This window comes from Haliaeetus leucocephalus, unplaced genomic scaffold (assembly GCF_000737465.1).
Source record: "Haliaeetus leucocephalus isolate CR32 unplaced genomic scaffold, Haliaeetus_leucocephalus-4.0 Scaffold417, whole genome shotgun sequence".
Lineage (NCBI taxonomy): Eukaryota > Metazoa > Chordata > Aves > Accipitriformes > Accipitridae > Haliaeetus > Haliaeetus leucocephalus.
Window position 1 is genome coordinate 9,618,810 of NW_010972853.1, and position 27,460 is coordinate 9,646,269.

Here is a 27,460-nt window from a genome sequence, read left to right on the forward strand (position 1 = left end):
CAATCAGTAACACAGATCTAGTGCTTATAATAAGTGTCAGCCTGACAGCCTCTTATAGGTCAGATAAAACACTGCTTGGCATAGAAAAAGCAGGCAACAGCCTGTCCCCCTTATGATGTTAAAGGGTTGTCTTTCAAAATACTGAAAAGGAAGGTAACTTTCTGTCCCTGGCCTCTTCAGAATATTCATTATGCTCACAGCGTCCACTATCAAAATGTTATTCAGTGGGTCTTTTATTAGAAATACTACTTTGAAAAGCTGTAGTAAAGTAGTTTCATTAGCGATCAGAGGTGAATGTTTATTCTGGTCCATTATTTTTAAAGTGGATGCTTAAGATGGAGAACTTAAATCCAAATTTAGTTGCCTAAATAATTGGCCTGATGTTCAGGAACATTGAGGCTTTGCAATTTCTAGCTTATTGGTGTCTGAATGAGTTCATCCACTTTTAAAAGCAAACCAGCTGTTTTGTGACCTAACTGCTCTTGCATACAACCTCAGGGCTACAAGATTGTAAACGATGACCTGACAGTTGATACCTCAAAAAATATTTCAGTATTTCAGTGTTTCCCCCAAAACTTAGATGGTACCTTGGATAAGAGTTTGGTGATCGTAGTGCTTGTCATATTTTCTGTTGCTGCTTAGAAACCAGTAACTCTGATGGTCATAAGTGTCTGAAGCCATAGACAAATTCTGTGGAGTAACTACTTTAAAAAGTTATGTGCCATTTTGTCTCCTCTGTCCATAGTTACTCTTAATAAACATTGATTTATCATGCTTCAAGCAAACTCAGTGACCCAGAGAGAAAAGCGTAAGTGAGAAACAAGGATACAAAAAATGAAATTGATTGAAACAAGGAAACAAAGAATGAAATTGATTGATATTAGTTGTAATTATTAAAAACCCCACATCTCTAGTCATCTAACAGATGCTTCTTGTTGCACATTAACCTGTATATGTTTTGGTACATAAGCCTAATCTATGTTTTCTTTATCTGATGCATTAGAAAACCCTAGGAGAGAAGATCCAAGACACAATGGTAGGGCACAGTGGGTTAGGTCCACGTGACCTGCTCTCGCCTGAAAGCGGCAGCCTGGTAAGGCAGCTGGAGGTCAGGATCAAAGAGCTGAAAGGGTGGCTGAGAGATACAGAGCTTTTCATCTTCAATTCCTGTCTGAGACAAGAAAATGAAGGAACAATGAATGCTGAGAAACAACTGCAATATTTTAAGGTAATAAAAAAACAATCATAGTTTTCATAGAGACACTCCTCTTTATGGTAGGATAAAATATTTGTCTTATACATAACATAATGCAATGCATGCACATATGTAATCATATATTCATACTTTCACCTTCATTTATGTACTATGTGTTCATTCATGTTGATTTTATTGAATCTTTACAACAATATTTATTCCTTAGACTTTTTGCAAAAAAGAGCTTTAGAGGGCTAATCACAACGCAATTGGAAAAGCAATAGTATTCTTTCATTCTACTGAGTTTTGTCACGAAAAGCTTCACTCTGAATTTCACTCCCTACATCAGTTAAATTAATTACTGTGTTATGTGACCATCAGTTTAATAGCCTATTTCTCTGCACATATGAGTCAAGAATAGCCTATTTGAGGTCACATTTGCAGAGGTATAAATTTAGCATACATGAGAAAACATTCAAGTTTGTGGTGAATAGATATGTGGAAAAAGACATACACACTATGAGATTTGCATTAATCTAGGCCACATCTTAAGCCTAAGCCTGAAGATTTATGGAAAGGAGGGAAAAGAATTGTAGTAACAATGCTATATTTAGATGGATGAGCTCCTTCAACTGAAGGCCAGCATTCAGCTTTGCAGCTGACTTAATGGAGGTTGTATGTTTTGTTCCATTCCCCCAAAGTAGTGGGACTTTTTAGGAAAGAGGGCTATTAAGTTAGCAAACAAACCTGGCAGAACCATGCGATTTTCTTCTGTTCATAGCTATCACTTCTAAATAAACCCTCACCTAAGTCATCATTACAGGTCACTTTACTCTGCAAGTGATCTTTGACCAAAGAATAAGAAAGGAATCACGAGTAATTGTTGAGCTTTAGAGGTAAAGAGGTTTTTCTCTTCCACTAGTACATCAGGGTGTCTAGGGCAACAGCACTGTTAAGATGATGGACAATTTATTAAATACTCACCCCAAAAGGCATGGTGCAAACACTTCTAAACATACTTTTTTATACAAGCGTTCAAGGAAACAACAGCAGAAAAATGACCGTCTTCCCAATTAGTCATTCCTTAGCTCTTCCAATCGTGAGGATTAGTGAGAAGGTTGTGTCAATGTAGATAAAGTTGGTAGGGTTTTTTTCAGGTTCCTGAGCATGTCCATTTGAATGCAATTTTAAGTTTTCTTATGACATTTATTTTTTATTTTTTTTTACTGATTTGTGGTCTTCTGCTAATGCGAAAAAAAAGTCACACTGATTCTGTTTGTTCTATCAGCAAACTTCAAAGCTAGTGATTATCAAGGACTGTTCACAGACCTGCAAAACTTCACAGCAATAGATTCATGTTTTCCATAGGAAATGCTGGATGCTTTTTATTTCTGTGGAAAATTATGGCATTTATTCAAGCGCATAACTATGGATTTAAAAATCTAATTTCAGACAAAGTCATTCTTAAATACACATTTGTATATATATGGCTAAGACTTTTATATTTATATATGAACAGAAATTCCATAGCAATGTTACTTATGTATTTGAAGTGTGCATAAATCTCTCAAGTGAAATCTTTTAAAATATATATGATATGATGTCATGCCAAGAGCTCTAGAGATGTTAAACAGGATAGTACCACCCACCATGATGTAACCAGAGTATTTCATTACTTGGTTGATTATCTATTAATTACATAAATAATACATTAATTATTTTCAAAATGGTAGCCATTAGAGTATAAAAAATAATTACCTATCAAATATGGTGAGAGCACATCACTTTGTCATATATATTAAACCATCTTTGTCTCATTAAATCTGAAATCCACTATAAGTAAGTTTTCCATTCTTCACTGATCTCCTGGGGAAGTGTATAAAAGAGAAAATGGATATAATTAACAATACTGCAATGTATAATACATATATTTGAGAAAGAACATTTAGAACATTTTCAAAAACATTAGCTATGCCACTAGTAGGAAACCTGCTGGGGTTTAGTTTGACTTACTTTCCACTTAACTTAAGAGTTTAACCTTATTACTGCTTTCACTGTGGTAAGTGAATCATTGTTTCTTAATGGAAATTTATTGTGCTGCACCGTCCCGATTATACACACAGCCACACTACACAGAGAAACATTGTTAATAAAATAAACTCAACAATGCTGTTGATTTTCATTCCGTAATGTTATATTTTAAATTACACTTATGCCTTAGGAACCACAGTTATTTAATTTTTCAGGTGTTTTCCTTTCATTTTGCAATTGGAGGTTGAATTGAATGTGTAGTTCACATGCAGTTGGGACCCAAGATGAGAACAATGTAGTGGGAGGAGGGGTTGTTAAATTCAGTAGTAGGAAATTATTTTTACTTCTTTGTTTTCTTTTATAAAAAATCGTGCCATATTAATTTGAGTGTTCTTTTTATTAAAGAATGTACTACTGTGTTACTTTTCTCTTGGGATATTGCTGTGCAATAATAATACTTAGCATTTCTATAGTACTATCCAGTCAAGGAGCTGTATATGCTGTACAAACATTAATGAACTAAGCCCCACTAAACCTATAATGTAGATATTATTATCCCCTTTTTAGAAATGAGGGAAATAAAATGCATGGAAATTAAGTGACTTTTCCAGGTTTTCACAGAAAGTCAATGGCTGTGTTAGGGTAGAACCCAGCTACAGTGACCCTAATCTTTGGTGCGAACCACAAGGCAGCCCTTCCTTCCTTCCTCTGGGTTACTTCTCGGTATGTTCCATTTTCATATGTGATGAAAAGATACTGCTTCCTTGCATTTACCACTGTTTCTTGTTTATTTTCAAAGTTCAAATCCTGTTGAGCATGTTTGGCTGGGTTTTTTTTTCCCATTATTATTAGCTCATTTAGATATTAGAATTACTAGAATATTATTAGTTACGGTCATTACCTAGCTTATGTAAGGTCCTGTATTTCTTGGTTTTGTGGAAACTCTGTGGTATACTTTGGTCAGCCCAGTGATCTCTGTGCCACACAATGTGCAGCCAGTCTGCAGAGCCATTTTGTTACTTGTTCCACCAGCTTTCAGTGCTCCTTGCTGCCTCAGACATTTTCATATTTAGTTACGAAGGACAGGCACGAACTTTGCTTCAGTCTATAGTGACACTTGCTGGCCATTCCACAATAGCATTAAGTGAGCTTCCAAGTGTAGCCTAACCCAGGCTCCTGTCAAGAAGGGGGAAAGAATGAACACAAGTTGCCCAGCTGTAAAGAGTGAAGCATGGGTGTCTTCATCCTGGTTTGTTTTCTTCTGTTGCAATGTGAAAAACCCATGAATCTGGACTAAGAAAATCAAGAGATTGACTTAAAATTCATGAGATCTTCATAACTACGAACATACATTTATTTTATTTATTCATCCTTTTTATTTCTGTTCTGCCTTTTGAGTCCCTTGAGTTCATGTTTTCTAGCTTTTCACTGAAACGATGAGGACCAGAACCAGGAACATACTTTTAAAATGAAATACAAGATTCTCAGGTAAACACATAATTCTAACAGCTGAAGGACCTAATGTCATGAGACTAATAATTGACACAACTGATTTCCTAACCTAATGATGTATGGCAATTTTGTGGGTCAGGAGAGATTTGGAGCAGGAAAGAATGAGGAGCAATAATAAAAAGAATTCACATTCTTTCATGGAAGTTTTAGTAAATTTCATTTGACTAAGGTCTAGCCAGAATTTTGTGTGCTTGTTGGCTTCTAAGTAGAAGTATTCTGCCATATTTGCGTTTATGTGTTTGGGACTTCAAAAAGCATGCTGTTTTCTCTGCAAAATGCTCATCCAAAAGACAGTAAGGGAGCCTAAATAATTAGTCATATATTTCTGTCATTTGCAATAAAACTTATGACTTCAAGTGTTCAATATAGAGAAATGACCCATCAGCATCAAAAGGGTAGTTGTTATGTCTTTGGCTCACAGACCAGCTACTCAAGAAGAAGCTTAGACTTGTGAGTATCTGTCCATCTCAGAATCCCTTCTCAATCACACGGAACTGGGAAAGCTTCTATTGCTTTCACTAGCAAGATTTATAAAGGATCCTGTTCTCCTTCTCCTCCAAACCGAGTTTGGAGGGGGAACAAGATTTTCCTGTTCAGAACAGGATTTTAGTAGAGGTTTTCGGCTAAATGGTGTTCTTTGGCAACAATAATGTTGCATTTCATGTAGTTTTCTGATCTGGTTTTATTTGAAGCGATAAGCAACATGCTATATATATTGTCATACCTGTCTCCTAAATCTATATTTGGGCCTTTAGAAAAGAGAGACCTGATTTTGGTTCCTTAGATGGTCTCGAACCTGATCTTCTCCGGCAGTGGGCAGTTCTTCATTCTCCCAGTCCCTGCCTTTGCCTTCTGTGACTTGGGCGGTGTGGCTGGAGCACTTGCCAGTGAAGACTGAGGCAAAAAGGTCATTGAATACCTCAGCCTTCTCCATATCCTGGGTAACCAGGTCTCCTGTTTCCTTCCGGAGAGGGCCCACATTTTCTCTAGTCTTCTTTTTGTCACTGACATACCTACAGAAGCTTTTGTTGTTGCCCTCAATGAATCTGACTTTTACTGTCTGGAGTGGCTGGAATTCCTTTGTGCTGGTCTTCAGGTGCTCTCCTGCTGACCTGTGATCCCTCTCCAGGCAGGCTCTGGGCATCTATTGCTGGCACTGCCATCAAACTGGTAGGAGTGGGATGGATTGAGGTTCCCCTCCCCTGGCAACTTTAGTTTAAAGCCCTCTTCACCAGCTTGGCAAGGCTATGACCGAAAATGTTCTCTCCTTTTTCTGACAGATGGACCTTATCAGCCACCAGTGGACCAGGTTTCTTAAAGCGCGTCCCATGGTCTAAGTAGCCGAACCCCTGGCTGTGGCAGCAGTCCCATAACCATTTGTTGATTCACCAGATTTGACTGGCCCTTTCAAACCCCTTCCCTTTGACCAGGAGGATTGATGAAAAAACTACCTGTGCTCCAGAGACCCCTACCACCACTCCCAGGGCTCTGTAATCCTTCTTGAGACTCCTCAGACTGCTCTAGCTATATCACTGGTGCCCCCCTAAAACAACAGCAGCAGATTATAGTCAGTGGACTGTACAAAGCTTGGTAGTCTCTTCGTAGTTTTGGAAATGTTTTCCCGTTTAATATTTCTAAAAGTCAATGGTCTATTGAATTCCATAGCTAGTAATATTTGTAGACATTTCTGTTTGCCTTGTAAACAGTGTAAATTATCTGATGCTTGTAACTATTTCTAATAACTAGACTCACTTAGAACTGTATTTTTTCGTCTTCCACTAAATCTGTGACTGAGAATACCAGATGATGCAATGTCATTTAAAAAAAAAGTATTTCTCAGCACCATCTCTTATTTCTCCAATGCCTAAAGCAGCAAAACTTTTGGAGTAAACAATATAGGTTGCATTAGTAATTAATAATCAATCAGTTAATCAGTAGTTCTTATGATGCTTTCCATTTTAAGTGAAAAGTTTGCATAAGAGTCAGCACTGTACATGTCACAAACAATTCAGTTAAACATAATTCTATCAAATAAAACACAAGTGAGTTTGGGAGCATATAAAATTATGGCCAAACTGAAATCAAAGAAAAGTATTAGCTTTGAGTAAGGGTTTAGAGACTCAGAGATTGGAGAAAAGTGCTGGCTGTTCCTACAGGTGCCAGGAATCGCTTTCACTTCTGCATTTTGGATCCTTTACAATTTTTGGAATGATGTTCCTGGCAGAGCTGCAATCAAAGAATTACAGAAATTCAATATGCATGTAACAAAAGTATGCAAAACAGTTTCCAATAGAAAGTCCAAAAGAAGTCAAGCAGGATTTAATCCTTTTTATACCTCTAAGATGATAAAAAAAAGTTGTGATAATTTTAATAAATTTCTCAAAAACAGTGTGACTTCAGAGCCCTAAATCTTCTCACAGATGAAGAAATGTTTACCCAAATTTTGTTTGGATTAAATTTTAACAAACAGGAGGGCATACAGTATTAAATCTTTTGAAAAACAGGTAGGATTCCAAAGTCAAATGTAGCCTGATGCCACTTATAATGGTTTGAAGCAAACTCAGACTAGATTTACATGACCCACCATCCCAAAGCAGTGCTTCTGTAGACCACTTAAATGAGAAGCCACCTCTTTATAGTAAAGCAGCTCTGCATATTTTTTTGCCAAAAATGCAGTATTTTGGCCCTAATACAATATATAATTTTATATCTCTAATTTGATTTTAATATACTTAAATATCAATGCTGAATACTATACACACACACACACACGGTATTCACATACTCAATATGCTCAAATGTATCTTAAATTTTGATTTAATATACTTACTACTTACTGAAAGAAAGTTCAGTTTGTGTTTCAAAATGCTCTCCTTATTTAAGACAACACTAATACAATTTACAGTGCCCATTTAGTCTTAAATATCTCATCTGAGATAGCAGCTTTAATTCCATCATCCCATTTGGACTGTGAAGCTTAAGCTGTGAATTCTCCGAGGTTTTTTTACATTCTTACTAGGTTTTTAATTAATCAAAATCTCAACATTAATCATGAACACTATCTGGTTGTCTAAAACCATTTTGCCCCAGAAGTGCTCCCTTTGCTGGGGGAAAGGAAGGGACGCAGAAGGTCTAGCCACCAGGGATGGTTAGATCCAACATGCTGCAGGGTTCCACAGAGGTATCATGAAGTATCTGCATGCAGTTCTAATTCAGCAGTGGCAGTGGGCTTCTGGACTAAGATTGGGGTGTGGGATGGAGGTTGCTGTAGTAACAGGAAGAACCCTGAGTTCAGCAGAGCCCGGATACAGCAATACACTGAATCCTTTGTTGGGAGAATAGCCTAGTAGCTATTTTTAGGTTACTAATTCATACTTTGCTTCCTCCTACCTCTATTTTATGTACTGTCCCCTTATTTCTGGTGTACCAAGATGATTACCCTGCAGACAGCATAGCCATATGGTAGAGGTACGTTAAAACAGGCTAGCTTTAGATACCTACATTGCAGAGATCTTGTCTGAACTTCTTTTAGAGTAATTGGGGGGGAAGCACTTTTGGGATGCAATTAATCTGTTCTGTTATAGGCATCTGGCTACAGAGATGTACTGTACCTCAGAATACCTACTTCTAAATGACTAGCTCAGGCGTCAAGTTCTCCATTAGCAGAATCCTGCTCAAGGAAACATGAGGAACATCTTTAAGACTTGAGGGACTTGAAGATGTTGAGGCAACCGCAATCCCAGCTCAGAAAGATTTACTGCTAATATCTGTGAGGTTCTCCCACACTAACTATAGGCTTATTTCTTTTCCAGAAAAGTTGAGCCCAAATTTCTGTCTCAGCTCTCCCAAATGTGCAATAGGGTGCTTATTTGAACCAGTGCCGCCTTGTTAACTGGAGCTGGTGAGAAAGAGGCAATGGGCCTCTTATCCCTGTCTTTCTTACTGTACTGGGATGGTCTGCATTTAATTGTCATATCATGAGTAGGCTTGTAACGCTTGAGGTCTGACTCAAGCTGACTAACACAGAAGACACCCTGGCTTACAGAGAAAGCTGTCCCAGACTGGCCATTACAAAGTAAACCTTGCAATTTCATAGTGACAAACAACTCATAGTTCCTTTCCCAAACCCTTTACATCAGTGACATCTGCAGACTTTGGGCTATATTTCCCCTCTCAGTCATGGCCTCTTGAAGAGTCAGATGTGGAGAACTGAAAATAGCTGACTTGGCTCCTTTTGAGAGAACATTCTCAGTTCCATCCCTTATTATTGTCATTATCATTGAAGATATAATTGATTTTCTTCTTTTGACCCACGCAAATGACTCCTTGAAAATGTGACTGCTTATTGTCCTGCTATTGCCTTGAAGATCTATTTACTGCAAAACCAGAATCTTTCTCTTCTGTTACTATCAACCTGGAAAGGGAAAAGGAAAATGAGAAGAAAGCCAAAGATGACAAAAGAAAAAGTCAAAGAAATATGTCCCCTAAAAATAAGGCAAGATTGACTTGCACTAATTTACAGTGAGGGCTGGTACTTTGGTTGGCCTCTAAGCTTTATTTCTTTTGTTAGTGCTAACATATGGAAAAACAAATATAATGTGGACTGGAAGTATAAAAGAATTAACAAAAATGCACTGTACTGTCTCCATTAAGGTCCACTTTGTACTACTGCATGTGATTATACAATTTATTCGATTGTCTATAACTGCCCCTTTAGAGCCATAGCACTGCATTTTCAGGTGCAAATCTCTCTGATATTAGTGGATTATTGATTGAATAGTGTTCTCTGGAGCCATTAAGTCCTACTAATGAGGTTTTTCTTTAATTGGTGGATCATTGACCTAGTAGACCGTTGCCTAATTTTGGTTTCAGTACTGGACAGGTTTCCCGAGTTTCATCTTTGCGTGCAAGTTAATAGATCATAGTCCCAATAGGGAATAGTATTATAGACTGTATTAGTACCTTTACTCACACTAAAAATAATTTCATACTGCCAGGAAACCCATTGATTTTAGTAGAATTATTTGCGGGGTAAAGTGTAATTCAGTATGAGTAAGAATAGGAGTGTAAAAAGAACAGGCCTTCAGTATACATTCTGAAGTGTTATTGCAATCCTTATCAGGTATATGATGTATCACAAGTACGAGATGTCAGTCAGAAATGGGATTTGCAGACTGGCAACATATTACTAGAGACAGCAGAGCAGCTTAGATTATGCTTGCTGCATAAAGTCAATGGAAAAAAAAAAAAAGATGTATGTGGATTCCTGTCCTTTGCAGGATGATTCCCTTAGTGGTTTGTTAGGAAAGTGCTGCATTTCCTCACCTCAGAATAAAACTGAAGACCTGGCCTGTAATCTGATGGATTTTCTGTGCATTTCACCAACAGCTGATGATGCTATACCATTATAGTGCACCGCTTTTCCCTTTATCACAGTGACGCTTATTTTCACGTTTTGGTCACAATAAGAAGAACCTCATTACATTCTCTAGTCTAAGCTTTAGTGAAGAAAAGAAAGCCTGTTTTGTGCCCTTTTTGCTTTCATCCCGTCTAGTCTTTTTACCCCAATCCTGTTGTCCAGGCAATGGAAGAATGGCGGTTGAAGGTGCAGTAATATGAGTAACGCTGAGCCTCTAAGACCATCATATACAGTCATCTCATCCAGACATTTGGCTTTTGACAACACTTAGCTTTTTGACTGCCATTCACAGTTCATCTTGACCACATCACCTGCTTCTGTCCTCACCTCTAATTCTGGCCTTCTTATAGCCCTGGGACTAAACTGTGCATGTCAAACTCATGTCTGCCTACCTTGTTGTCCTGGTTTCTGCTGGGATAGAGTTAACTGTCTTCCTAGTAGCTGGTACAGTGCTATGTTTTGAGTTCGGTATGAGAAGAATGTTGATAACACTGATGTTTTCAGTTGTTGCTCAGTAGTGTTTAGACTAAAGTCAAGGATTTTTCAGCTTCTCAAGCCCAGCCAGCGAGAAAGCTGGGGGGGCACAAGGAGTTGGCACAAGACACAGCCAGGGCACCTGACCCAAACTGGCCAACGGGGTATTCCATACCATGGGACGTCACGTCTAGTATAGGAACTGGGGAGTGGGGGTGGGGAATCGCTGCTCGAGGACTAACTGGGTGTCGATCTGCGGGTGGTGAGCAATTGCACTGAGCATCATTTGTGTATTCCAATCATTTTATTATTGCTGTTGTCATTTTATTAGTGTTATCATTATCATTATTAGTTTCTTCTTTTCTGTTCTATTAAACCGTTCTTAACCCAGGAGTTTTACTTCTTTTCCCAATTTTCTCCCCCATCCCCGTGGGGGGGGTGGGAAGTGAATGAGCGGCTGCGTGGTGCTTAGTTGCTGGCTGGGGTTAAACCACGACACTTGTACAAGAGGCAAGTTAATGGTAATTTAAAATTTAACATATTTATGCAAACACTTGCCTAAAACTTATTTATGCAAATAAGATACTGGGGTAGGCTAGCCTCCTTCAGATACGAGTGAGCCTATCTCATCACAGTGCTGCCTGGCTCTGGTTGATTCTGCTGCAAGTAACTTCTCTTGGGGACTGCTAGTTTTGTCTTGAGCTGAAACCAAAAAATATGTGTCTGTGTGTATGTTTATGACTAAGATATGGCAAAAGAATGAAAATAATGTTTTTATGTTTTAATGACATACCCATTCTGAGGATGCGTTGCTTTTTTGAAATAAAAGGAGGAACATCATTTCTAGAAAAGCCTGCTTGTTGCCCTTGTGCATATACAGATACACATGAAAGCATCATAATATATTTTCCTCTGTTTACCCTGGAGCAGCTCAAGCTGTACATTTCTGAATCCAGGCTAAATTTGCTTCACTGACACAAAAAAAAAAGCCAAAGGAAATCTCTTTTTCCTTACTCATTAGATCTGTTTATTTTCCCTTTCCTATCACCCTGCCTGTCCTGAAGTCTCCAAAAGATTAGTCTAATTTATTTTATGTTCACTGCTTTCCCATAAAAAGGTAATACCAATGCACTGCAGGATGTTTTTTTCCTGTAATTCAGAATAGGGTAAACTCTCACTACATTTCAGAATATACCAGGCCCATTGCACAGGGACAGCAAAAATGCATGTATACCAGCTGTGGGGGAGCTAGATTAAGAAAGGGAGTAAGTATAATATTAGCATCTGAACCTCAGCCTGAGGGTTACAGGTATTGATGTACAGCCATGCAAGGAAGTTTTTCGTCTAAAACCTCATATAGCTCTGAGGCAGGATACAAAGTTTTAACAGTTTTAACTGTTCATTAAAGATGGTTGAAATTCTGATACCTAAAGTTTTTAGGCAATTGGAGGGGGTTTCTTGGCATCTAATATGTGATGTATGTTAAGAAACATCTTGATTTCTTTAAAGCTGTAATTCTAAGTGAACTCCAACAACTGGAAGTAAAGTTCAGCCTAACTTATGCCTTACTAGATTTTGTAAAGTTTCCACCTGTACCTCAAGTCATTTAATCTCTTGAATTTCCACACACATTCATTTGAAACTCTGCCCAGTGTGGTGGTGATCTAGCAAAAATTTCAAGTTTGTAATGTCCACTATAGGCAAATAAATTTTGGGGTAGTGTGATTCAGGATTCATTACAAAAGCAAAACATAGCACTGATATTTATCCTACCTGTCTGATGCTTTCCCTACTTTTATTTTAGTGTTTTCTAGGGACAAAAAAGAAACCCTAGCAAATTGTGCTACTTCTTTCAATATTTCTCCTTTAGATCTTTTTTTGCTGGAAAGAGAACTTCTCAAATTGAATTAAAAGAGGGCACAAACCAAAGGCATTTATAAACACAAACAGTGCCAGACTAGAAAAATGGATCCTCCTGCCATCATGTCTGGCTCCTCTGTCTGAATGACTTGGCTTATCCCCTGGAACCAAGTTAACCCCAACTTTGCAGTGTGTAGTAAATAGCTCTAAAATATTTCAGTGTGAAAATGAATCTAATTAGTGCCTTGTATGAAACATCATTAAAATAAGGCTTGGAAAGGCTATGTTGTATTTCAGTAGGGAAGATGCATTTACATCCAACGCTGTTTTTCTTTTATTTTTAAAAGTTACCCTCCTGTAATTGCACACTAGTTTAGAGCTAAGATAGGAGCATCTTAACAATAATGGGCACTTTTTTACAGATTATTGCCAAAAGTGCATTCTTTATTCCAGTGAGACACTGTAATAGATACCAGCGCTTTAGTAATGATACAAGCAATCTGTAAGCTATTATAGTTTCTTTTATAGTAACTTAATCTTCATATTGTTTTATACGTCTGGAATTTTAATAGTGTTTTTAATTTATGAAGAGAAGTATATTACATATTACTAGTTACATGGGAATATGAGCTAAATAACAGACCATGGAACTATATTCTTACAAACAAATATTTTGAAGTACTTAAATGAGCATAAGGAATAGAACAAAGAAATTAAAGAATGTCATACGGATATAATAGCAGCTTTTATGGAATGAGCCCAGAAGCATCTATTCTGGATTGTTACTGGTGTTAATGCATATATTGTACTTCTAGAGGAAAATGGGGAAGAACACAGGTACTTTTAGAATGCTATTTAAAAATAAATATTTTATTTAAAATAAATATATTTACCTAATTAATACAATTTTTTGCATTAGTCATTGCAAATAAACACAAATTCCCATGTAATTTTTTAATGCTAGTAAAATGAATGAATGAATATAAGCACTTGATTATATGTAGAATGTAAGCTCCTATGTAGATTCTTGAAGCCCGTGCAAAAAATGAAGTATTTTTTCCTATTAGTTCATTGCCATTTTTAATATGTATAGAAACAAGGAGTATAGTGAACTGTTCTCAGACTTGTAAGAGAGATATCGTAACACTTTGCTAAGGAATGAGTTACAGAGATATGATCAGCGTAGCAATTTAGTAGTTGTAATGCTATTAAAAGTAGGGCTTTTAAATAAAGAGAACCAGTTCGCTGTTTTGAAAGAAGTCGTATTCTACTTTAAACTGTCATTCTGTATTTCTGACTTGCAATTAGATGATATTTCTAAAATGTCAGTCCCAGATTCTGTTGTGACCATCATCGTAATAAAATGTGACAGCAAAGATATTATATCAATACTTTTTCCATAATTAGCATTAAAGATCTCTCAAGGGTTAAGTGCAAAGGTTTTCCACTGAATGGTCTGCAAGCCTTGTGCCTTTAAAATCTTTTAATACAGGCAAGACTGGTGACAACCAGGAGACAAATCTATGAACAAACCCGTTTGGAGAGAATAGTTTTGTGGTGTGTGATGTATGTTACGTAAATGAGCTTATTAGGACTCTCATCTATTTTATTATTGGTGCCCAATTTAATAGAGGCATTTAAAAAACAATATTTCTGCCTGACTCCTTGAAATGAAGAAGATACATTGATATAATTGAGAGCAAATGATTGCATGTTGTGCCATTTAATCATGTCATTTTTCAATTGCTGTTTTTTGCACTTCACTGCATACTTATAGAATATTTAGCTTCAATATAGATTAAGTCCCACAGTATGCAACTGAGTAGAGTTCCCATATTAGGTGACATTTTCTTATAACCTTGAAATCAGCAAAAGCACGTGGGTTTGGCAGTATTTTTCTAAAAGAAGACAAGTCATCATTCATTTCCTATCTTTGTCATTTAGCTTTTTTGTTTTGAGGAATTACTTTCTTAGTAATATTTTTTGAGGAATTACTGGGCTTCTTTTTCATTCAGAAACAGAAATTCTTATTTTCACCATGTGTCCTGTAAGAATGGAATTTGAAATACAGGGATGCATCACCCCGACAAAAGAAGTTGCAACAGGCATTGCCATTTCACAGAAAACACTGAAAACTACCCAACATTTTACCCAACATTTGTGAGCATATTGTTTCCTATTTTCCCTTTATTGATGTATTAGTGCTGTGAGCCATGATACTTAAAAGTTTTACATTAGCACTTTTGAAAACTGAAGTGCTGCACTAGCCAAAAATCAGATGTAAAAAGGCAAATTACACTTTTTTAAGAGTTGCAGTTTGATTGTTGTACTCAGAAGGGTAGCTTCCATTCTCACATTTTGCCTTAATTTCTGCATATGGTTCTTGTACTAAAAACCAACAGTTCCATCTTCATTTTGTCTTCCATCAGGCAACAACTGATGCAATCGGAAGGGTATCATTCCCTTCCTCACATACTCACAGCCTGTAACAAGGAGAAGGAGTAAGCCTTTAACAGACCAAGGTTAGACAGAAACTTCCTCTTAGATCTGGTCATTCCAGATTTATCTGCAGTCGAGCTTCTTTCATTTTCCTAAATACCCCTAAAACCACAACATAAGCCTAGAAATAGCATTTGTCTCAGTGTACCTTGGCATTTCTTCTGAACCTGAAAGCACAAAGAAAATCCATCTGTGTAAGTTACCATTGTCATCTTCCAACTATTTTCAAAGCTCTGGGCATCCCTGCATGGACCTTTATTATTCCTAATTGTAGAGTGAAAGCAAGAAGGACAGAAATGATTGAAAGAACTTCAGATCCCATAAAAGTGAATTCCCCAAACAATATGCAATAAATGATGCTACAGAAATCATATCTCAACATTTTATGTAGTGATTATATGTGGATTATCTGGATTTAAGTAAACTAAACTAACCTTAAACTGACTTTTAAACTATTTTTAGGCGCAAGTAGTCCCACTGAATTCACTGAGAACCTTAGCACTTTGAAATGGTTAATATTAAACGCCTGCTGAAGAACCCTGATGTCACAGTGCTTCAGTGGCCAACTCATGTAGCACGTTGTGTGAGAAAGCCGACTTCCCATCCATGTCCTTCAGTCGTGCAGAGCAGCCGGTGCAGCACAGCTCAGGCACTGATACTCTGCAGGAAGGCTGAGGGATGAAGGGGGACTGGGGCTTGAGGGGCTCTAATATTCCTCAACTTCCCACCTTTCTATGCCTCCCATATGCTCTGGCACTGCCTAAAGCTGCACACGTGTTTCTGGTCATATGCCATTCACTTAGGAGTCACGCAGCTATGCAGAGCACCTTCTGTTCAGATCATGGCTACTTCTATCCCCATAGATAGTGCCATTAGCCCATGGCTTGGAAAGAGTGTTTGATGTCATTCGGCTCAGCAGGGGCTTTTCCAGATGATTTAAGGCATGGTATTAACAAGCTGTGAAAGTAGTTTCAGCTAGCCCTTTTTAGCTATGCGGGTGATAACTTCAAAGCACTGAAAATAGGAGTAGGCAGAGGGAAGAAAAATCTTCTGAGATTCTAGCAGCATGGACAGGAATCCTCAGTATGGGAAACCATGACTCGTAATAACATTATAATGAATAGCACCTCAGTGTTATCAGGGTATCTGTTGTGAAGCAAAGGACTCAGACACAAAGTCAAGTTCATACACAGCAGCTGCACTTACTGTGTATACTCTTAGCCTGCAGCAAAGAAGTCAAATACATTAATTTAAGTCTCACTGCAAATGATTTAAGTGAATGTGTTTCTCCCACATTTGCAAAGATTTGGATTCTATTTACAGTTACCACAGCTCAATGGACACATGATAGTGTGAGGAGCCACAATCGAAAGTGTCTGATCTCTTAATCTATACTTCAGCAAATCTTCTGCACACACAGGAGACTAAGTGAGCCTAAACGATGATTCTCAGTCTACTGTTAGATCATTTCCTAATTTTCTGAACTGTCAAGCACCCAGTAGCTTACTATAGCAGCTGTAGAACATCAGGCCCAAGCCTCAGTAGAGATACTCATCGTCTTTCTTTTCTTTTTTTTTCTTATTCATCATGAATTATAGCTGTTAATTCACAATGTAGAATGTACCTTGCAAATAATTGACGTAACCGTGGTCCTGGAAGCACACTTTGCCTGTACAGTTGCCATACTGACAGGTTTTTATGCAAGCATGCCATTTTAACAATAGCAGAACGTGGATGGATATACAACACTGCAAGATGTCCTGTCACAGGATACAGGCAATTATTGTGTCCCTTTAGGACACTACATACCAGACCGTAATACTGCTTAAATTCATTATTGCTAGTGCTATTATATAGGGTTTAAAGATGTCTTCACATGATTAAGTTCTCTGGCTTTTAAAGTATTGTTGCTATAGCCAACTCTTTCAACACAGTTAGATACAAGCACTTCATTCTTCTCCTGTTTAATATTAACCATAATATCATGTAATAAAATTGAAACAAAAGTGCCATAGGCCTAATTGTACTGTCACAGCCATGTAAATCAGAAATAGCTTCAGTAGAGCTACTGTTATTATGCTGGTGTAAAATTGATGTAAATTAGAAATGACTTGGATGCTGTAGCTCTGCTTTCAGATAACACAACTTAAAGGCTTCACTTAAACTCCCATATAATGGCTTATGAATGAAATAGTCCTTACCTCATCATATTATATGGTATTGTATCAAAAAAAGAACAATATTTATAAGGGATGACATAATCAGATAGATTAAAGTAAGTTAATGTTATGGGGCCAGATTCTGAGCTGTGTTGACTTCCATGAAGTTAATGTATGTCTACATAGATTTGACGGCCATCAGTATATAACTTACCATTACTTCCATAAAACTGAATTGCTTAGCTGTTATAAAATGTAAAATAAGAACCCAGACTTTAACTTTACGTAGGTTTTTTGGTTTGGTTTAGTTTGGTTTGGGTGTTTTTCTGATGTGACATTAGGCTAATGAGCAGCATCAGAAAGGAAGTGTGCCGGATGTGGTGGTTACATCAAGAACTATGAAGGAAAATAGTAATGAACTCTAGGAAAATAAATAAGGGCAAGTTCAGGAAACGTAAGTGAAAATGCAGCTCTGGTATAAATTGAATAATAAAATTCCTGGTCATATTTTGCCATAAATAGTGGTTTGGGAATTTGTCATTCATCTTATTTAAAATTCAGAAATATTAAAGGTACAGGGTTCTTTCATTACAGAAGTAATAGAATTCTAGCTATTACAGAGTTAGGGTAATTTAAATAGCTATAGAATGCATTATATCAATAAGTGGAACATCTGTATGAAATGTCCACCTGCTAATACACTACTCAGTGTACTTTACAATGAAGCGTACTTAATCATTTTAAGACGTCTTCTAATGAAGCCTTATCGGGATTAACATCTTGAACACAAATACTTTTAGGCATTAAAACTTCCACTTTAAATGAGATTGCATTGTCTTGTTTACCCTTGTTGATTAATAAGCAATCTGTTAACTGTTAGAACGGCCCAATTGTGCCAGTGAAAGTAGATTAGTAATTCAGCTATGTTTGTGGGTTTAATCGTCATTTCTCTTGAAGGCTTTGAATAAAAAAAAATTGCTTGCACGCTATCCAAGGCAAAGAAAAGATGTATATTTTTAGATGTGTATACCAAGGTTTTGCTTTAGACTTTCAGCTTAGTATTATTGATCAAGCACACAGTTCCAGCAGCAAAATACTCCTTTGAGGTACAACATTTCTAAGTATAAATTCCAATTTTTAAAGGAAAAGTGATATGAAAATCGGGAACTTGAATTCACTTTCTGTAGAATGTTATTGTTTTGCTAATAAAATGCAGGAGGGCAGGTCCTGATTTTTTATCAGTTCACGCTTGTGAACAGCTTTGAGAGATGCAGTGGCTTTTTTTGTTTGCTTATTGTGATTAACTGGAAGCTTAAAGGCAAATACCCTGTCTTCAAAAAAGATGATAGTTCAGATTTTCTCATGGGGTCATGCACTTTCATCTGTGGCATCCCACAGAGGGAAACAGATGTTGGCAAGTTACAATTTAAATTATCTGGAAAGCTCCCACGTGTGGAGCATAGTCCTGTTAAATTCAGGAGTAGCACAGGCCTATGATAATACTTGAATACTTGAACCATGCAATGCTATAAAAGTATAGGGTCTCAGAAGCTGGGCTGAAGCAGTCATCCTCAGATGCATTTGTGCCTTCTGGACCCCAGCTTCATAGATATTATTATTAAAAAACATTATGAGTTAATAAAACTCTGAATTGATGTTGAATGACAGTAGAGTGTGATTGTGGATAAAACCATGCTCGAAAGCACCCCATGCCATTAACTGCTTCCGGGTGGTAGATCTCTCTTTAGTTTTGGCATGTAGGATGCATTATTTATACTGCTGTTCAATGAGATTCTCAGTGTAGTTACTTGGGTTTCTGGCATAGAACCAACATATTCTGGCTCCCATCAATATTCAGCAATTTTAGGGCTTAGCGATTGTCTCCCATGATGCAGTTCACATCAGACTGCATTCTTGGTAGCACTAGAATCAGTATGATGAAATAAATGCAGTGAATTACTCATCTTTAAGAAGTATACAGTTATCACAGTATTCCTACATTTACTTGAATATGGAACTACCCTGGAAATATTTTATGATAACAAAAAACATCTGTAAAGAATTTTATACTGAATTTTCTCCTTCCTTAAGGTTTCTTCTCTGACAGGGTACACATGACCCATAATTTCTATTGTTTTTTCTAAAAATATATATATATCCTTGCTGCTTGACTACAATTTTTCCCCCCTGTTTTTTCCTGAAGAATTTCTGAAGCTGATTACTCTCAGGGTAACTCATTTCAGATGTGTCCCAGCTGAATGAAAAAAAAGGAAGAATAAACCAGTCTACACTATAAAACTTTCAACATTATTGAGACAGTTAGCTATGTATGGCATTTGTTTGAAGAAGACTGAAAGTAGCTTTACTCCTTCTGCGCTATTAAGATTAAGGCTGTGTTTATCTGAAAATAAAACACTAAGCTTTGAGACACTAAGTATGGGAATTTATGGAAGAGCTGAAAAAAACTATTGTAAGACAGAGATTGGGCACCATTAAATATCAGATAATAGTTAATGTTTTAATTTGCAAAGTATTCCACGCTGACATCTGTTGTTTGTCTGTCCTGCAGTCTCTATGCTGTGAGATCAAACAGAGACGGCGTGGGGTAGCCTCTGTGCTGCGATTATGCCAGCACCTCCTGGATGACCAGGAAACCTGCAACCTAAATGCAGATCACCAGTCCATGCAGCTGATAATCGTAAACCTTGAGAGGAGGTGGGAAGCCATTGTCATGCAAGCTGTCCAGTGGCAAACAAGGCTACAGAAGAGATTGGAAAAAGACTCGGTGAGTGACGCTTGCTTTAAAATGATCTCGTGTGGTTTCATTCTTCACGAGAGACACTTTTTCAGAGAAAGCCAGACACATTTTGAGTGTTTGCTTCTGACCAAAGATGCCAGTCCTAGTCTTTACTGCTAACAAGTAAAGCTTCAGTTTTTCACAAGGCATTGTATTCTGTGGACAAAACTGATTACTATGATAAACTCACAGTATGCATCCTGTTTGGTGGATATTTAATCTCATCACATCTGATCCTGTCAAGTAATGAAAACAATCTTGTCCTGTTGCCAAGTTGCTCAGTACCTAACAGAACTGGGCCCAGAGACATATTTCACTGATTGTAAATATATTTCAGAAAAAAGTATTTTCTGTGTAAGTAAGACTGGTTTTAATTAGCATCCCAGCAGTAGATGTGTATTTCATATAGAATGCCATGGGTATGTGATTAATATACAAATCTGTGTTATTTGAATATAAGTAAAATGCATTAATTTGCTTTTATCTCAGGGAAATGATTCCTAAGAGGCGAAATAGCACTCTGCTTAAACCATCCATTAAGTAGCATAAATCAGACAGGTTTTCTACAGCATAAAACTATATTACAAAGCAGTATCTACATTTAAACAATAAACCATAGGGGGAACAAAATAATCCCTACTGTAACACCATTGACTGTAATGGATGAATTGGCTCAGCACGTTTTGTGCTACTATCATAATGCTGAAGTCTGTATACTGTAGCTACATTGACAGCAATAACCCTGTGTAGCGCATATACTGAAGACCCTTGATGAGATTTGGGAACAAGTGACATATATTTAGTTTACATAATTTTTTAGGTTTATATCAAGCAAATAAAAGGAAAAAATGCTTGATACTTACATGCTTCCTAACAATTATCTGACTAACAGTGAAATACTACTTTTGACTTCTTTTGTTAAAGTTCCTTTACAAAAATAACAGAAGCTATAATTCTCTTGTTCAGTTATGGTAGTGTAGTATGAAGATATACAAGCCATTGTTCAGAAACACTAGCAGTTCCTGAGTGAAAATACTGTTAGTCTAAATGGGCAAAGAAATGGTGAGTTAGTGAGGATACTGTGGATGAGTGAACCACTGAAGGCAGTAATAATCTGTTGCCTGTCTGCCTCTATCAAATGTTATAAAGTAGGAGTGCTTCTCTGCCTGTTTGGTTCATTGGCTGCTTTGCTTTAGGTATTGCGATAGAAATGGGACTTGAGGAAGGAACGGGTTTGAATAGACTTCCAGGACAAGTCAAAAGGGGCACATCTCTGTATGAGGCAACATGAAAGGAAGACGTTGAAAAGCAGATGGAGTGTCAACCTTGGTTTTATAAGCATGGGAGTAGTCAACTGACAATGTAAGAAGTGTAGATAATTGAGGAGAGTCAGCAAAGACCTCAAAAATTTAATTTGTTGGAAGAAGTGTAAAAATGATGAAGCTACATGTGATTGTACAAGGGCATAGAGAAAACAAAAGATTATTTTTTAGCCTTTCCTTATACATCCGTGTTCAGAGAGGGAAGTATCAACTGAAGAGGAATGCTATTGGAAACAACCAAGGAGATCAACTAAGAGCTTTCACCAGATGACCAGCAGAAAAATGTCAAATCTTAATGATGCTAAGATTCCTTACATAGAGCTAGTGAGAGCTGTAGCTGTCACAGCTGATGCAGATTTCAGAAAGAGAACAGTCATACTGACAGAGCTTGAAGAAAAGAGGAGATCTGGGAAGGACAGAGAAAAAAATTCCATTTTGTTTGTGCTTAGTTTATGTTAATGGATGCCAAGAAGGAGGTATTTAAAAGACAGGCAGGAAAGCAGGCTTAGATGCAAAGGAGTTTACTTGACCCCTCAGTCCAGAGATGGGAACTGCAGGTATCTGAACGTATATTATCATCTAAAAAGGAGAAAGGGAAGCAGCTAAGGAAAAAGACTTGTTCAAGTCTAGTGAAAAGCGGAAGATGAAGGAAGAACAATTAGCAGAAAAACACAGAGGAGACAGAAAAAAATCTAGAGAGCAGAAAAATCCAAGGCAGTAATTTGTTGAGAATCTGATCAAGTGGAGTCAAAAGTAAAACAGAAGCTGATAAAATAAAGATCATGAGAAAATATTAGAGAAGTTTCGGTGGAATTAAAGGAAAAAACCAGAATTAGTGAGGATCCAGAATGAAGCTGAATAGAAAATGGAGATAGAACTTTTAAACAATACATTCACATGTAAATGAGAGGAAAGTCAAGAAATAGAAGAAGACAAATGCCATCTTGACAGTGGCAGAGAGACAACATTCTTGAGTTTTGAATCTAGGAGAGCAAGAAATGAGACCAGAAGTAAGAGAAGTCAGCAGTTGAAGATAAATATGAGACTGAGGAATAGAAAAGATTGATAAACAAAGAAAGAAAATAAAATAGTAAAGCTTTATAATTCCCTTGAGAAATGCTGGTTATATTTTTGTGATAATTCCATTTTTTGAATATTTTAAGTCATATTACTTATATATTACATCAGTAGCTCTAGTAAACTGTTGGTTAAGGCTACACAAAATGTTTAACGAGCTGACCAGCAGTAGAAAAACCAGTTGAATTCTGGAGCTTCAAAAACAAGTGTGTGCAGTGTTAGGCAACAACCAAACCAAAAAATAGTTCTCAGAATCCTGAATTTTAGTTGCTAGAGGCTGAGTATCTGTTGGGTCTATAACTGCCTGAGAGAGATTGGACTGGGTTACTACTGTGTTTCTCTAAAAGGTGAAGTACCACAAAAATGATGAACTGCCTTTTTCATCTACAAATCTTATCATTTTGTTGTAGTAAATATATGTCTTCTATTGAACTTGGAACAGAAACAAGTTGCATTTGTGAGATAGCTTAGAGAGTGCTGAATGGAGCTAATTAGAGCTTGGTGCTGCTCTTGCAGCAGGAGTGAAGTAAGTCTTGTGTTTCTGTTTTGGATTGCAATCGATCAGGAGTTGAGGCATGATGAGGGTATGAGTACGGCACCTTGCTTGATATCCAGACGCTTGGAACTTCACAAGGTGCGTGCTGCTCTGTTCCCCCTTTGCCTGAGGTGGTCTGGAGTTATTTGCTGGGCTGAGTTGACTTTCATGGGGCAGGGGGGGTGTCATTCTTTCTGCTGAGAAATGGCAGATGTTTAGAGCTATCACGATGCTCATCTAATTTTCACTCTGGGCTGTTTTGTTTTGGGACCTCTCATCCTAGGCTTGTTTATAATAATGTGATGCTTTGAAGTATGTCAGTATCTACAAGTTTCTCATGTTGATAAAACTATCTGTATTCTCAACATTTAAAGATGCCCCAGCCACTGCAGGATTCAGGTTTCTTTGTCTTCCCTGGCCTGAGTTGGCATGTTCTAACCTTCCTTTTCACTCAGTTCCTGTGTAGTCATTTCTTGGGTAGGTACCAGAACTGTTTCTTCTGCTTCCCTATCTCTCTGTATTTGATGGTGTGCCAGTCTTGGCACACAAACAGTATCCCTTGGTAACAAGTCTTTATTTGTGGTTGCCCACAAAATACTGTAATTTATGAAAACAAATGAGATGTTTTTATACCCTGATGGCATTTGACTCATTCGTGGCATCTGACTTGCTGACAGTAAATAAGGTAGCCCAAATGATTATATTGGCCCATATAATTACAAGAGTCACTTGCATCCCCTACTGTCTTCTTAATTTGTGTACTGGGATCTTCCTTTGTCCTGTTTCTGCCCCTTTTTACATTCAGTCACTTATCTGGGCCACTTATAGCATTACAAAGGTATGCTGGAATTAACCACAGAAGGCTTTTAGGTTTCTTTTGAATTGTTTGTCTCCATTGATGGGCAATCTTTAATTTTGCTCAACTTTTGCAATAGCGGTCACCATAAAGTTTACAAAAAACAAGAAGATATTAACATGTACTAAAAGCACCTAAAGTCTGGTAAAAGATGTCCTTCTCCTAAACCAAAAGTTATGTCTAGAATGTGAAAATATCAATAAGAATCGCTCCAGAAGGATGAAATGTAGTTAGATTCAGTAGGTTAATCTATCTATAAAGAATGAAGTATTCATACAATGAAAAAAACAAAGATTACTTTTAAAAAACAGTAGGACACTTGTCTGTTACTGGAAGCAGTCCTAATCTGTTTTAGCAAAAGAGGTTTTTATTTCCCCCATCTGTTTTTTTGTGGTAAATTCTTTTTCCCCAGATTTATCATTCCGTAGTTTGCTGATATAATGTTATATGTCACCTAAATTTTAGCTTCAGAATTACACAGATGCCTTATAGTTTGCCTAACAAGACCCTGCTAGCAATCATCTTAAAAGAAAAAGGAGTCTGTTTGGCAATTGCAACAGCAATAGCAGCAATCTTTAGTCAACTAAATCCAAAATTGCCATCTAAAATTCCTGCTCAACAGCTGGAGAAGCTTTAACTCACTATGCACTTTCCTTTAGAGGGTCTAGTATACTTGAAAGAGTGATCAGTTAAAAAAGGATTTGAGACAGACTCAGTCATGGTCATGCCCACAAGTTTACAACAGTTAAGTCGAAGTGGGAATATGTAAGTTGTTTTATGCAATTTTTTTAAATCTTTTGCTCAGGCAGTGGTATACCCCATGTAAGTTATGTGTTTAGCCTCAGTGAATTATTCTAGCCACTACAGATGTTCACAGTTTGGGGATGTCCTGCCCAGGTCAGATATATCTCTGTATAGAAAGCTACAACGAGGTGACTGTGGAAATTCACTTTTCTGGGACAGTTTTACCAATACTGGAGTATATAAAAAGTTGTACTGCTGTGGCTGGGAGAGAGACAAAACTGTGGTTTCTAATGGATTTTACTTCTTAAATTACAATTCAATATTCCTGCCTTTTTGGTGACTGGAGAAACTGCTTTTTCTCCAGACTGCTCATTCATTGAATGAGAAACATATCTGTTTTATAGAGCAGACAATCTCTTTTCTTATTCAACAGAGAGGGCTAATTATTGAAGGGACGGTATTAATTATGCTTTTAAAATGGAGATTTTGAGCTAAGGCAATTTGGGTGAAGGTGCTTGTCCTGGTTTCAGCTGGGATAGAGTTAACTGTCTTCCTAGTAGCTGGTACAGTGCTGTGTTTTGAGTTCAGTATGTGAAGAGTGTTGATAACACTGATGTTTTCAGTTGTTGCTCAGTAGTGTTTAGACTATAGTCAAGGATTTTTCAGCTTCTCGCGCCCAGCCAGGGCACCTGACCCAAACTGGCCAACAGGGTATTCCATACCATGGGACGTCCCATCTAGTTTAGGAACTGGGAAGTGGGGGGCAGGGATTCGCCGCTCGGGGACTGGCTGGGTGTCGGTCGGCGGGTTGTGAGCAATTGCCCTGCGCATCATTTGTACATTTCAATCCTTTTATTACTACTGTTGTCATTTTATTAGTGTTATCATTATCATTATTAGTGTCTTCTTTTCTGTTCTATTAAATCGTTCTTATCTCAACCCAGGAGTTTTACTTCTTTTCCTGATTTTCTCCCCCATCCCACTGGATGGGGGGGGAGTGAGTGAGCAGCTGCGTGGTGCTTAGTTGCTGGCTGGGGTTAAACCACGACACTGCTGTAATTCTCACATTGTCCTGAAAATGTCTGAAATATTCATTTGTCTGATCACTAAGTTCACTACTGTGCTTCATGAAAAAAAAAAAAAATTTCTCTTGTTCTCCTGAGTCATCCCATGTGTACACTACACTGTATGTCCAGCAAAACCCTCATCTGTATTGGCTTGAAAGTATGCTGTACATCCAGCCACATAATTGAAAATAATAAGGCCACAATAAATAGGATGGCCTTGGGGTATAACACCCAAGGGATTCAATTGGTGTCGCTTTGCATCAATGTCCATGCATCATGGTAATTGAGGTAACATAACCAATTACCACATTTTAATTAGAGTTGTAAGGACTTAGGAAAATCTGCAATGGTGAGACAGCTCACTTAAAAAAAAAAAAAAAGGCACCTGTCTCTTTGCCACAGGCTTGTTTTTTAGGAGGTAAATAGCCTGCTTAAAGCTCTGCTTAGAATTTTTTTCCAACTTTCTCTTGGTTTCATTCTTTATAATGCACTTTGAAAAACAAATTGTTTAAAAATACTATATTGCTTCTGGTCTGGTATCTATCCTTTTTCTCTGTTTATCTGTTTCTGTGACGCTTTCTGGAAAACAGTTTTTAATAATGCTAGGCATGGTGTCTCCACTTCTCTATATTTAATTCACTGGTGCAGTACTTTTTCAAGCCATGGAATGACACTTGTTCTAAGCTTTAAAAAAAAAAACACTAAAAACCATCCTTCAGAGGTAAAAAATGCATTTGTCATTGTTCCCTTATTTGTTAGGTAGCTCCACTAAACAAAAACTTGGTTTCATAAAGATTCTTATTTTATCACAAACCATTATTTTGTAAGGTGGGATCTAGCTAAAAATCTTGCATAAAATTTAGAAGTTCATCAGAAGTGCCTAATATAGCAAAGTACTGAGTGATGATTAACTTAATTGGCTGAGGAGGGCACACTATGTGTTGTAAAGTGCTGAACACCTATTACATGATCTAGCCCTCACAAAGTAATTATTTAATGACTTTTGTTTGAACCTTCACAAATTTTTTTTTTCATTATCTATCACAAGTCTTTTTTTTTTTATATTGGACCTCTCCATATGGCGTATGACAGTACAGTCTTGATTGCTTGTATTTGTTTCTGTCAGTCATCTTGTTTTACTCATATTTCAACACTGGAGACGGCTCACTTTGGTGCTTCCTTAAAATATACTTTTTTGCAGTGAATAGATATTTGATTGTAGAGCCTGTGATGTGATGCACCATCATACTTGAGGTGCATATGTTTTTGAGCTTCTGGGTTGCATTGCTTGCCTGATTTGTGACATGGAATAATTACCTGTAGGATCTGAAATGAAGTCACATAAATGGTGAACATAGTTTTAAATTTTTCTTGGACTTTAATTGAAGATAGGTGATATGCCCCACATTCTTGCAAGAAATTCTGTATTTCTCATAATTTTCTTGAAGATCAGCCATAGTTATGATGGCAGCCATCACGGCAGTGTGCAGAGTCTGGATGATCTGGCAAAACTGAAGCTGGTAAAATCCTTCTTGTTGAGCAGATCTTGGTAAAAAAACTTGCAGACCCAGTGGAGTTTAGTCAAAATTAAGTAAAAATTCAGATAAACGCTGTGTTATATACTTCAGAAAATCTCCTGAGTGGTCACCTGCAGTGGCAGGTTTTTAGAGTAAATAGAAAGAAAGAAGAATACATTTAAGTCTTTCCACAGAGGACTCTTCTCCATCCTCAGAGACTGTAAAACTTTCTGTCACAGCTAACTACCAGTATAGGGTAACAATCCAGAGGTGAAATACTCCATGCGGTGTTACCAATCTGCTAAATTATTCAACTGTTTCCCTCACTCTGGCAGGTGTTGTCATGTTCTGCCATGGCTTTGTAAAATTATAGGAAGCCCAAGGTGTATATTCAAA

General features: G+C 37.3%; 1 protein-coding gene across 1 annotated transcript in view; it reads left to right on the forward strand.

Moving 5' to 3' along the window:
- Positions 1-27,460, forward strand: part of AKAP6 (A kinase (PRKA) anchor protein 6) — a 226,514-nt gene that overhangs the window by 181,239 nt on the left and 17,815 nt on the right. The window contains exons 10-11 of the mRNA XM_010574289.1: positions 1,004-1,228; positions 19,719-19,934. Of these exons, the coding sequence (XP_010572591.1) occupies positions 1,004-1,228; positions 19,719-19,934 (441 nt within the window). The remainder of the gene's footprint in view (positions 1-1,003; positions 1,229-19,718; positions 19,935-27,460) is intronic.